The sequence below is a fragment of the Capsicum annuum genome, chromosome 1, assembly GCF_002878395.1.
Source record: "Capsicum annuum cultivar UCD-10X-F1 chromosome 1, UCD10Xv1.1, whole genome shotgun sequence".
Taxonomy (NCBI): domain Eukaryota; kingdom Viridiplantae; phylum Streptophyta; class Magnoliopsida; order Solanales; family Solanaceae; genus Capsicum; species Capsicum annuum.
The window spans coordinates 3,198,791-3,210,825 of NC_061111.1; the positions used below are offsets into that span (position 1 = coordinate 3,198,791).

The 12,035-nt window shown below is 35.2% G+C and overlaps 2 protein-coding genes across 4 annotated transcripts; one reads left to right on the forward strand and one right to left on the reverse strand.

Moving 5' to 3' along the window:
- The first annotated feature begins 3,882 nt into the window (after positions 1-3,882).
- On the forward strand, positions 3,883-6,856 carry LOC107864652 (phosphoglycerate mutase-like protein AT74). 3 transcript variants are annotated; one of them, XM_047414472.1, is made up of 5 exons: positions 3,883-4,880; positions 5,400-5,519; positions 5,614-5,827; positions 6,130-6,260; positions 6,391-6,746. In XM_047414472.1, exons 1-4 carry the CDS (start codon positions 4,373-4,375, stop codon positions 6,215-6,217), a joined length of 930 nt encoding a protein of 309 aa, XP_047270428.1. In that variant the 5' UTR covers positions 3,883-4,372; the 3' UTR covers positions 6,218-6,260; positions 6,391-6,746. The 3 variants fall into 3 exon arrangements, with proteins under 3 accessions (XP_047270428.1, XP_047270426.1, XP_016566574.2); XM_016711088.2 differs by lacking the exon at positions 6,130-6,260 and having other exon boundaries at positions 3,885-4,880; positions 6,391-6,471; positions 6,541-6,856; XM_047414470.1 differs by having other exon boundaries at positions 6,130-6,856.
- A 1,580-nt stretch (positions 6,857-8,436) lies between these two features.
- Positions 8,437-11,826, reverse strand: LOC107864661 (BTB/POZ domain-containing protein At1g63850). Its single transcript, XM_016711100.2, has 2 exons — positions 10,742-11,826; positions 8,437-10,151 (listed from the first exon to the last, which is right to left on the reverse strand). The coding sequence occupies exons 1-2, from the start codon at positions 11,723-11,725 to the stop codon at positions 9,210-9,212; spliced, it is 1,926 nt and encodes a 641-aa protein (XP_016566586.2). The 5' UTR covers positions 11,726-11,826; the 3' UTR covers positions 8,437-9,209.
- Positions 11,827-12,035: the final 209 nt, after the last annotated feature.

Sequence of the window (12,035 nt, forward strand, 5' to 3'; positions counted from 1 at the left end):
AGATTATCATGACCTAATTATAAGAAAATTGTTTACAACTTAGTTAAACTCTAATTGATAACCTGCTAAAGACGATAATTACTACATCATTTTCATATTGTCAGTATATATAAGTATAACTTATTGTTAGCAGCAATCACTTGGGAGCGGAGCCAGCGAATATATAATATATGCTGAACCTTCTTCACACTGTCGGTATATATAAGTATAATTTATTGTTAGCGACAATCACTAGGGAGTGAAGCCAGCGAATATATAATATATGCTGAACCTTCCTCACCCTGTCGGTATATATAAGTATAACTTATTGTTAGCAACTATCATTAGGGAGCCAAGCCAATGAATATATATAATATATGGTGAACCTTCTTCAGCTTCATGCCTTCATCATATGCTTACTACTTCATATTTTGAATTCACTAATAAAAATTTTAGCTTCGCCACTGCATTTACCTTCCTCTCAAATATCAAATATCTCATCATGAGAAACATTGACCAAAATTCCTAAAGGAGAAAAGGGGTTGGTAGAGTGTTGATAAGTCAAGTTTCCTTATCCATTTCTTAGAAAATAATATCTTAGGTAACTTGCAACTTCATTTGCTACAAGAAATTCAATTTCCAACTTAAAGGTCTAAATTAATCATCACCCTATCAATTCATTTTTTTATGGCAAACAGAAACTAGAGATAAAGTTTAAATATTTTATTATTGAACCAAAAGATCCAAACATATGCTTGGTAGACTAATGCCTGATAAAAATATATCTTGAAATTATTAGACTCATTTGATTAGTAACAAGTTATCCCGTTATTTCTATATTATTATCTTACCTTAACACTATAATTTCGAGATAATTAATCCCAAAATAAATTATTTAATAATTTTATCTCAATTAAATATAAAATAAACTTAGTTATTCCTTATTTCTCGCACCAAACAAGCTCTTACTTTCTTACCAAATAAGAAAGAAGTCTCCAACAAGACTGAGTCACAAAGGTCAATGCAAATGACAAAAAAGAATCATAAACAATTTAATATAAAAACAAGATTTCTATATCAACAAAGTTTAAAGTAATTTTTTTAAAAGAAGTTATTTAAACTTGCACGAAGCTAACCTAAAATAATAATTTCCTATAGACAATCACAAGAAGTTTCTTGGGAAATTTTCTAGTACTGCCAAATTTAGTTTGATTGGACTATTTTTTTTTTTTTAGTAAACATTATCTTCAATTTCTCTAATACGTGGCCCTTGTCTAATGAAATTAATATATAAAATAAATAACCCTTTTTATGTAATAAAATTATTTAATTTGCACGTCAGCAATTCGCGAGGATCATTATAGCCATTGGTTGATCAAATAAAAGTAAATGACTCATTCGTGAGGGACTTGGAGATAAGGAGATTGATTAAGTTGGTTAGGTCTGTTGGAAGTGCTGCCACCTAAATGGGTCCTACAACGCGTGATCTGAATTAGTGGGGACTTCAATGCAAGCACCGAACACCGAATGAAAAACTCAAAAAAAAAAAAAAGAAAGTTGGTCAGGTCTTATAAGAACAGATTGATCAGGTATTTAGGTCGATCAACTAATTTTATAAAATAATATCTCATTTACTCGAATCGTGTTAATATCTAGTGCGACAATATATTTATAGAGTGGTAGCACACTATTGAGTTTCCAAATTGGTTATACTAAGAATAAGGTCTTTTTATATGAGTTCAATATACAACTTATATATATATTTATTTATATATATATATATATATATTTAGAGTCATACATATATATTTTTATCATACTCATAAATAAATAGGCCATGAAGGTTAAAAGTGTAATAAAATAGAGGACACATTTTTCTAATGTTAAAGGTGTATATTTTTGCCTAGGCAAGTAAATTAGGGCAATTCTAGATTGACTATATGTCAACTTATTATAGTATATAGTATTCCCCATCAATAATTATTAAGAATATAAATTGGGCGATTCTGATATCTTCCAATGATTGGTACTGTTACCTATAAAGCAGTCCACTGTATAAATGCCAGCATATATGTCTCTGAATGTATTTTAAAGTATAAATGAAGATTCGTCCGATACATCAAAGCTTCCGCGCTACATGGATAAACTTGGAATTTTCCTTTAAAAAAAAATAAAGAAAAAAAAAAGATGGATAAAATGAAAGAGAGTAAATAACTCAAGAGGATCAAGTAATTTTAAAATAATGAATTTAAATATACTTATATTTGTTATAATTTTTACAGTAAATGTATGTTTCATACTGAAAATATTAAATTCAGATGAATCCGACATCACTAAAATACATTCGCCTATGAGAGCAAACAAAGATTCACAAATTTTTTTTTTTGGTTATAGTATCAGATTAAATCATACCGTTAATTCTTTAAGGCCAATGTATATGATTTGAATTCTAGTATTATTATGGATAATATAAATACAATAATGAAGTATGAAATAAGGATCTCCAAAAATGTAATGTAATTGGAGTATTGGACAAACATCAACATTGTAAAATCTTCTTGTTTTCAATCTAAGAAGATTATCGAACTCCAGTGAGGTATAAGTTCTTTAGAAACTAAAGTATCGCTCGAGCATAACTTGTGGAGTATTATAGTACGAAAATATAAACTTATAGCACGCGAAAAAGTTATTTGTTACGAGGGGCATAAATCGAAAACATTAAAAAGTAGGGGCAAAAGTGTAAATGACCCCTCTTATAAACGAAAGATAATGACCAAAAAAAAACTTAAGTTGCCAAATTGGGCTTGGATCTCTAGTGTCAATGGATGTCATTCAAGCCCATTAAGAAAATCCAATCCAATAACCTTCCTGGACTTTAACAAGCCCATCATATTAAACCCTGTCCATGAAAATCGATTTTTTCGACTATGTGAAGCTAGCTCATATCGTAAAAATTAGGTGGCGATTCGTTTTTGAGTAGTCAATCAAAGTTTAACCATTATTACAAATGTAATTAGTAAGTAGTCATCTTTTAATATAAAAATAAATAAATAAATAAATAAAAGAATCTCTAGCTAAAATTCTGAATAACTACTATCTGTAACACATAAATATTGGAGTTTGAAGTGTTGATACTAAATGAGGATACACACTTTCAAAATGTAACTATTAACTTATTCGTACGGAGCATTTGTATCGAATCAATAAATACACGTCATGTGTATAATATGAATATATGATAACATCATTTAATCAATGATTATTAAATGTATATATTCAATCCATCAAATTATTTAACTACAATAAGTTACATTAACTTGGTATAAACATCCCGTGCGGATAAGTATTTACCTAACTTAACCTCAATGTACAAGATCCAATTGAGCCCATGTTTTAAACACACAAAAATCCCAAAAAGTAGCAGCTGGGATTTGCTTGCCTCAGTGGGATTTTTTTTTTTTATAAATAACATAAATACAAACTCTTTTGGAAGTAATTACACACTCTCTCATTTTTTTAAATTATTTTACCCTCTCTGCCTATTAATATACATAACACAACCGATATATACATAGCATTTTGTGTATATGTTGAGATTTTTGTAATATGTTTAGGGAATTGAGATTTTTTTAATATTGAAAACATAAGTTATGTATTTATGTAATTTTTAGATTTTTTTTGTGCGTCCTATAATCAACAACTAAGTTTTAAAGGAAAAAAATAAAATAAAAAATAACTCAATGAATTTCAAAATTTTTTGTCCACCTCACAATTGTCCATCATGGTGTCCTCCTAGATAAGGCAAACAAATTGCATGGCTCTTTTTAATTTTCACAAAAAAAACAATAGAAACAAACCACTTAATTCTCACTTCTCTTCATTATAATAATAGTGTACAATATATGTAGCAAATTTGCATAGTACTTTTGTTTACTCTATAGTCTTTTAAGTAGTGTAACTAATTTAGATTTATATCGTATATGCTCACTAAATGAAATTAAAATAGCTCTTTACCTTTATCCTTAATTTCTCAATTTTCTGAACTCCATCAGAGACCTCAAGTTAAGAACGGAAGAATCTCATCAATCTCATCTTATTATAATCCTTCGTGATCCGGTTAATTCAAATTCACATTGCGTAGCTCACAAAAAGGAGAAATAGCTCCTGCCCCCTAGTTTCTCAGTTCGCCAAACTTCAACTCGAAGCCTCTTGTACAAAAGAGTCTCATACATCTTTAGTGTCCGGACTCAGTTTCTGCACACCTCAACTAATTTCACTAAATACCCGTCACTTCCCAGCGACAACAGCTACTAAGGAAGAGTCTCACTGCATCTCATCCCACTACAATTGGTCACGAGGTTACATAGCTAAACAACAATTTTGTTTAATCAAGATGAGTAACCTTTTCTCCAAGATTTATCCTCCCTCATTTAGAGTAAATCATCAAAAGCTTCACCAAAATTCTAGTACAATAAGCTGTTGCTCCAATAATGATGAACAGTACTATTCTAGTACACAACACAATGGTTGGGTACTCAACACTTTCCCAGAAAAGAACCTAGTACCACATCAACATGGGATAGTGAAACCACCTAGGCCAAAAAGAATAATCCTTGTTAGACATGGAGAAAGTGAAGGGAATGTTGATGAAAGTGTTTATACAAGAGTTGCTGATCCTAAAGTTGGATTAACAGAAAAAGGGGTGATTGAAGCAGAAGAATGTGGAAGAAAAATGAGGGAAATGATTGAGAAAAATGATGATGATGATGATTGGAAAGTGTATTTCTATGTTTCACCTTATAAAAGGGGAATTGAAACATTGAGAAATTTGGCTAAGTCTTTTGAACGTTCAAGAATTGCTGGTGTTAGGGAAGAACCTCGTTTGAGAGAACAAGATTTTGGTATGATATGAACATAATTTGTCCTTAACTTTTTTCTTTGACTTGTTGTAATTGGTTTGTTTAGTACTTGTTAAGTATCCTACATTGGTCCGAGGAATGAGCTATGTTGACGGAAATGTGTCGGATACTTCAAAAATATACTACTTTTGTAAGATTTGACATGCACTAGTCGATATTTTTGAAGAGTCTGATTGTTCATATGATATTGGACAATGTTACTTTTGAAAGATTTGACATGCATTGGTTGATATTTTTGAAGAGCCTATTGACATGTATTGGTCGATATTTTTGAAGAGCCTGAATAACATAGGTCATATTATATTGGACAATATTACTTTTGCAAGATTTGACATGCATTGGTTGATATTTTTGAAGAGTCTATTGACATGCATTGGTTGGTATTTTTGAAGAGCCTGAACAATATAGGTCATATATACATGTCACACGTTGTGCTCTTGCCAGTAGATCAAAACCCCGGGGGCGGGCATGTCCATGTTCTTATGAATTGTGTTTATGAAGGAAATTTTCAGGACAGGGAACAAATGAAGATAGAGAAGGCTGTCCGAGCTCGTTATGGTCGTTTCTTTTATAGGTTTCCTAATGGAGAATCAGCAGCAGATGTTTATGACAGAATCACAGGTGAGTCTGTTTGGTTGTTTCAAGATTGTTTTTTAAGTTTTTTTTTTGCATTTTTTGTTTTTGTGATGTGGTTGTTTGAAGAGGAAGTTTGCAGGGTTCAGGGAAACACTTAGAAGTGATATTGACATAGGAAGATTTCAACCACCTGGTCAGCAGAGTCCAAATATGAACCTGGTTATAGTTTCACATGGACTTACTCTAAGGGTGTTCTTGATGAGATGGTATAAATGGACAGTGGAGCAATTTGAAGGACTACATAATATGACTAATGGGGGTATGATTGTTATGGAAAGAGGCTATGGTGGAAGGTAAACAAACACTATTTTGATGTGTTTCTTTAGTTTCTTGATCAAGGGTAAATTCCTATGTTGCTCGGACTCTTCTAAAGTGTCATCAGGTGCGTGTCAGATCCTTCAAAAGTAGCGCATTTTTGGAGGATCCGACATGAGTGAAACAATATTTTTGGAGAGTCCGAGCGAATTAGGTTAATTCAACGTTCAACAAAACTAGGAATATTGAACTTCTTTTAGGCAACTATTTCTTATAATATGGTGTCCGGGTCAGTTTACTTGTACCCTCGACTCATTTTACGCAATACCGACTATCTCAGACCAGCACAGATACTGGGTACCTCTACCCACCGAGACTTGGAAGAATGGGAAGAATCACCTAGCGGTTTTGTTTCTGTGGATATTTGAACCTAATGCCTCATAGTTCTCAACTCACTTTACTGATCACTAGGTAACACCCTTGAGTGCTTCTGGACAATGTTGTTGCCTCGACACTTAGGGAACAATGTGAAGCGACAGGTTATCGCTTCATTGTTGAAAGTCGTGCGCTTTAAGAAATGCTAGACGTGAAAAATTTGCAGGTACTGCTTGTCAATGCACCATACAAAGGAGGAGTTGCAGAAATTTGGGATGACTGATGAAATGCTAACTGACCAAGAATGGTAACTTTTTGTGCTTTAAATCACTTGGGGTTCTTGCTTATCTATTTTTGATTGATTTTTTCTATGAAGGCAAAAGATAGCCAAGCCAGGTGAACTAAACTATGATTGCTTGATTACTGGACCATCCTACTTTACTCACTTTGATGATGATGATGAATACAAGAATTTTGAGATGTAAGATCATTAAGACCATACTTGGTGAAAATGTGTCAACTTCTAAGAAAGGAGTTTGATTCATATACACTTACAGTACAAAAGAATTTCACACCTTTTGCAACTTGCCATTGGTCATTTTTGCCATGTTTAGAACAGGCTAATGATCTGTGTTTCCTGTATAAAGTTGCATGTAATTAATTGACTTTTGATAATTTAACGATTTTATGTATATTAAACATGGCTTAGTTGAACAAGAACCCTCGAGGAAGACGTGAAACTGCAGCATTTTGGTTCACTCCACATATGGGAGTCCGGAGCCAAAAGGGCTAATTTTTTTGAATCAAAAAATTTCAGAGAGGACAATTGATTTGAAAGAAATCAAGGGGGGACAAAACGCTCTTGGCTGAGCGATTTGTCTCATGACCAACACCACTGACGAATTTGCTTGGTGTGTAGCGATTTGCAAGTCATTGGGTCTCTAGCGATTTGCCCTTATTTTTTTTCTTTAAGTACTTGAGATCTTCTCGTTTCAGCTCTAAAATTTACTCTCGTTTCTTGTATAAAAATGAATGAAGATACAATAAGAGTAAATTTATATTGGTAATAAGATTCTTGAAGGTTGCTTACTCCAATGTGTAGGAATTTATGTGCAGAATAGGCGTAAGAATCTTGAAGGTTGCTTATACCAATGTCTAAGAATTTACATGCGGAATAGGCGTAAGAATCTTATTACCCATATATATTTACTCTTATTGTATCTTCATAGAGTAAATTGCAGAGCCTTACTATATGTTGTAGAGCTGAAACGAGAATATTAATTAAAGAAAAAAATAAGAGCAAATCGCTGGACATCAACTGACTTGTGGACACCAAGTGATTTGTCAGTGGTGCTAGCAATGTCACGGGACAAATCGCCCAGCCAAGAGCGTTTTGTCTCCTTTGCTTTCTTTCCAAATCAGTTGTCCCCTTTAAAATTTTTGATTTAAAAAATAGCCCTTTTGGCTTGGGACTCCCACATATGGTATCAGAGTCAAAAGGCAATCGATTCGACATCATAATATCTGGGCATTAGGTATTCAACATAGGAAACAGACTTTGATAACAGCTACTATCTCACTGTCCTTACTCGACATAAAGCTGGATGTCCTATAATCCTAGGACAAACAATCTCCTCCAAATATTTTGGATGATTGTGAGTACCCCACATGGTAGGAAAAATTGGACACCAGCATATAGTCAGTCAAACAAAAGAAGACATGACTAACTTTCACTAAAGGTGCTAACCTAATCAATCACCAGAAGAATAGCATGTGTGATGGCACATCATAGAATGAACTTATTTTTCCATATGAAAGAATCTAATGGGACTTGGAGATCAAAGACAAATACAGTAAAAGTTCATTGACACATGGAATCGAACGTCCCATGACAAAGTCAATGTAACATCATTAACATAGTAGAAAAGTAGGAAAACTCATTTCATAAGAACAAACACAATACTAGAGTCTGACAGTGTTACCAGATTTAGATAGGTAACTACTGCACAGCCTTTAAATTCAAAAGAAAATCGTATAACTCACTATCTATGTTTTCATAATGCCATTTACCAAATTTCGATACACAAGCGTGGCACAAATATGTACCTCAAAGAAAGGTGGAGGATGTGAAAACAAGCAAATTAGACAATCAATACAAGGGACTTTCTATGATACTAGGTCTTGGACTACTAATTTTCTGATGCCGAGCAAACTCCTTCCGGGCAAAACAAATAAGTGATTGGAAAGTTAAACATCAAACAACAAGGTAATCTTCAGAAAATTTGTCCAGCAAGGGGTGAGAACATTGAAGAACTTCAAAGTTAATAGAGAGGAATATGGTGCAGCAGTATTCACATGAGCGAAAAACAGTGAATCTAATCGTAACCAAAATGGCTCACAAAGGGAATAGACAAAATGAATTTAATTAGCAACCAGAAAGGCAAAAATGATCAGTCTTGCTTCCACACTTGCCAGCTGATGATCTCAAGATAGATGAAAGACCGAAGACAATAAGGAATTCATCATGTTTGCTGCAATCCTTGGCATCGTCATCATTAAATCAATAGCAATTTCCCTTGGTCATAAGTAGTGACAATCACCCTTATCTCCCAAATTACCTGAACTTTGTTAACTTTCTTAAATTTGTCATCCATGTCTTGCTATACTGAACATATGAATTTTCCCTGTAACCGAATTTTAGCATTCCGGACGTCGCATTACTTTCAAGTAAGGATGAACCTTTGTGATAAAACCACTGATTCAGGAAATTCAGTAACAGACAGGAGAGCTCTACATGGGATCAGAAAGAAACTATAGTCATATCACATGACACTAAACAGAAAAAAAATGCCTGCTTTCTTCCAGATTAAATCTTGGATCATGATCATCTCTGTAAGTTTGACTCCGCAGTATTGAATTGTGCTACTGGTTTCAAAGTAAGAAGACAAAAAAGAATTGGCATAAAATGAGGGCTGAGGATAGCAAGAGTTGAAACAACTCAATCATTGAATGGCCATGGCCCTCATCTCATTCACAGCTTAAGTCTCAAGAGTGCTCAATTGTTGCAGTCATGACACGCATTTGACGAGAGCGTTCAGGCTCACCATTTCGCTTCCAGAAAGCCCTTCTCCACCAAATTTCAAATCCCCTCTGGATATTTGGGCAGTCATCACCAGAGTTCAAAAACCGATCAAACCAAGACATTAGGATTTCTTGTTGCAATACCATTGGTAGGGTCAGGATAGTATTGCTGAGACCATCCTCAATTAAATGCCGGTCAAGACCTCTTGATGCCCTCCTCATCCATCCAAAATCCTCGTAGAATGGCACTAACCATGTCTGCAAAAGAGAGCATCTAGCATCCTTGGAAGCTAGTAACTGCCCTTTACCAATACCAACAAACAGTCTAGCTGTAACTCTACTTACCTCATACCTATGAAGTGCAGGCACCTTAGGATGTGCCGCAGATAATTCAGACTGAGAAGCCCAAGTCCTCAAAAAATCTTCAGCTATCTGTCTATCAATCAAGATATCTAAAATCCAATGCAGATTATCAGCCTGTCGTGCAATCTGACCCACATCCATCATGTCTGCATCTGCTGCCCGTAAAAAATGGTGGCGGAGCAATTGCAGACATGCATTGCAAGCTGAATACAGTGATTCCTTCCTCAAGTCGTTATGAGATGAATTCTCATGCAACATTCTGGATACTAAACCTTTCATCTCTCGCCTCGCCTTCTCATCCTTCCCTTCAAGAACCACATGCAATAGCTTGAGAAGCACTTCCTCATTCCCATTCCCACTCTCTGTCCCCGATGTAACATCAAGAGATACCCTTCTTAAAACTTCCCCAGCAGCTACCCCTTCAAGACGGAGCTCAGACAACAGTGAAGCTACCTTTTCTTCTTCATCCTCAGCCCAAGGAGCAGCTTCCAAGTACTCCAGGCACGATAAAACCCCGGCGTCGAACCCAATTGCCGCAGAAACCTATTCAACAATTTAATCAGCTACGGCCAAAATACAATTGCACATTTCTATTTACCCACTTCTATGCATGTGTCTGAGCGTAAAGACTAGACTTTACAACATCAGCAACAACACACCCAAGAAATCCCACAAATGGAAATTGTGCTGCCATTTGTAAAGACTAGACTCCATCTCTAAAATTTTTGCTATTCTAAAATAAAGAGGGTTGGAAAATCAACTATCACTTCACAAAGCACATTGCAATAAATTTGCAAGCAATACAGATGCAGCCACATAAAAATAACTTTTGGCCACAACATATGCATTGGCTAATGAACAAAGATGGTAACTTTGATGCATAACTTCTATTCACAGTTCAAAATTGAGCTAGCATATACTTAATATTAAGGTCACACATCCATCTAGCTAAGTGATTTCAACAATAATAAACACTGTCAATCCCAAATCAGCTAGCATGGGCTATATGAATCCTCTATATCACTCATTCAATCACAATTTACTTCAAAAAGAACATTTTTATCCAACGATATCCATTACTAGTTAATTATTCAACACAAAAGAAAGCGTAAATTTAGCTGCATAAGCGTTACCTTTAAGATCCCAAGGACTTTAGAAACATCTTCTTTCATAAGCCTTCTCCTCAAATCCTTACAATACATCAATCTCAAAGTTTCAATATACACTTCAATATCATCACAATCCGCAATCTCAACAATGTAAGGACCTGAATTCCTCTGTTGCTTCACCCATTTCTCCGATAACTTAACAGCAAAAAAGCGACTATGAACCACCAAGATCTGTCTATGAACATTCATAGCAACACTTAAACCATCCTTAGAACTCAATGACAACTTCACATCACTCGAACCCGAATCATTAAACTGATTCCCTGGACTTCTACAAGCTAAAAGATCCAATAAACGCTGTTGCATTAACGCGTGTTTATCCTGTTGGATAAAAGGAGAAGGTTTCTGATTTTGGGTATTGTTCAGAATGGGTGTGTTGATTGTTGATCTGGTAATACATTCGGGTTCATTCGCCATCATTTCGAAAAGGGTTGGACTAGAACGGGTCTTATTGTCCATTGAAGGGGGCGGTGACATTGGATTTAGCAGACCCGCTGTTAACGCAGAGTTGAATTTACTAAACGACGACGGAAATCCTTCGTGGGTATTGTTGTTTGTCACCGGAGTACCACCACCACCAGCTCCACCGCCGTAAAGGGTGGCGGAATTGCTCCCTAAAGATTCCATAACTCCGGGGAATGTAGTCGGTGAATAACGAATCTTGGTATCGGCAAACGGCAACTGCGGCGGCGGAGACGGCGGAGGGGCGGCCGATTTAGAGACTTGGAAACACCATGAGTTATCAGGAGAGACAATAGTGGGTGTATCAGTTACACGAGTTTCGTTGAGGCATTTTGTCGAACAGTCGGTGGGTGAAGAATTAGAGGGGTTAGTGTTCCTAGTAGTAGTAGTAATGGTGGTTTCACGGCAACGACGGCGTTTGGGTTTAATGTGTTGGATTTGGAATTTGAGATTTGTAGTAGTTGTTGTTGTTGTTGTGTTAGCCATACTCTTGGTAGTAGTGTAATATTTTTGTGGTTTAGTTTGTCCTTTTGGACCTAAAATGTCATAGCATTCATGGTCACTAGCATCAATATGTGTGCGTGGGCTGTGGAAATATCATACCACATATATGGACAAGATCAATCATACTAGTTTATCCGTGTTGGTGAGAGATGACAGATATCGTGAGGAATTAATCGAGGTAAGAATAAGTTGATTGAGTTATTAATGTGTTGATATCACGTGTAATGTAATTAGCCGAAGTGAGTGTAGACTGATTGAACTGCTAATGTGTTGATGAGAGATGACAGATATC

Coding starts and splice junctions, on each gene's coding strand:
- LOC107864661 (XM_016711100.2), bottom strand. CDS start 11,725: ATGGCTAACACAACAACAACAACAACTACTACAAATCTCAAATTCCAA. Junction 10,152..10,741: donor AAGTCCTTGGGATCTTAAAG/GTAACGCTTATG, acceptor ATTGTTGAATAG/GTTTCTGCGGCAATTGGGTT.
- LOC107864652 (XM_016711088.2), top strand. CDS start 4,373: ATGAGTAACCTTTTCTCCAAGATTTATCCTCCCTCATTTAGAGTAAAT. Junction 4,881..5,399: donor TTTGAGAGAACAAGATTTTG/GTATGATATGAA, acceptor GTGTTTATGAAG/GAAATTTTCAGGACAGGGAA. Junction 5,828..6,390: donor GAAAGAGGCTATGGTGGAAG/GTAAACAAACAC, acceptor AAAAATTTGCAG/GTACTGCTTGTCAATGCACC.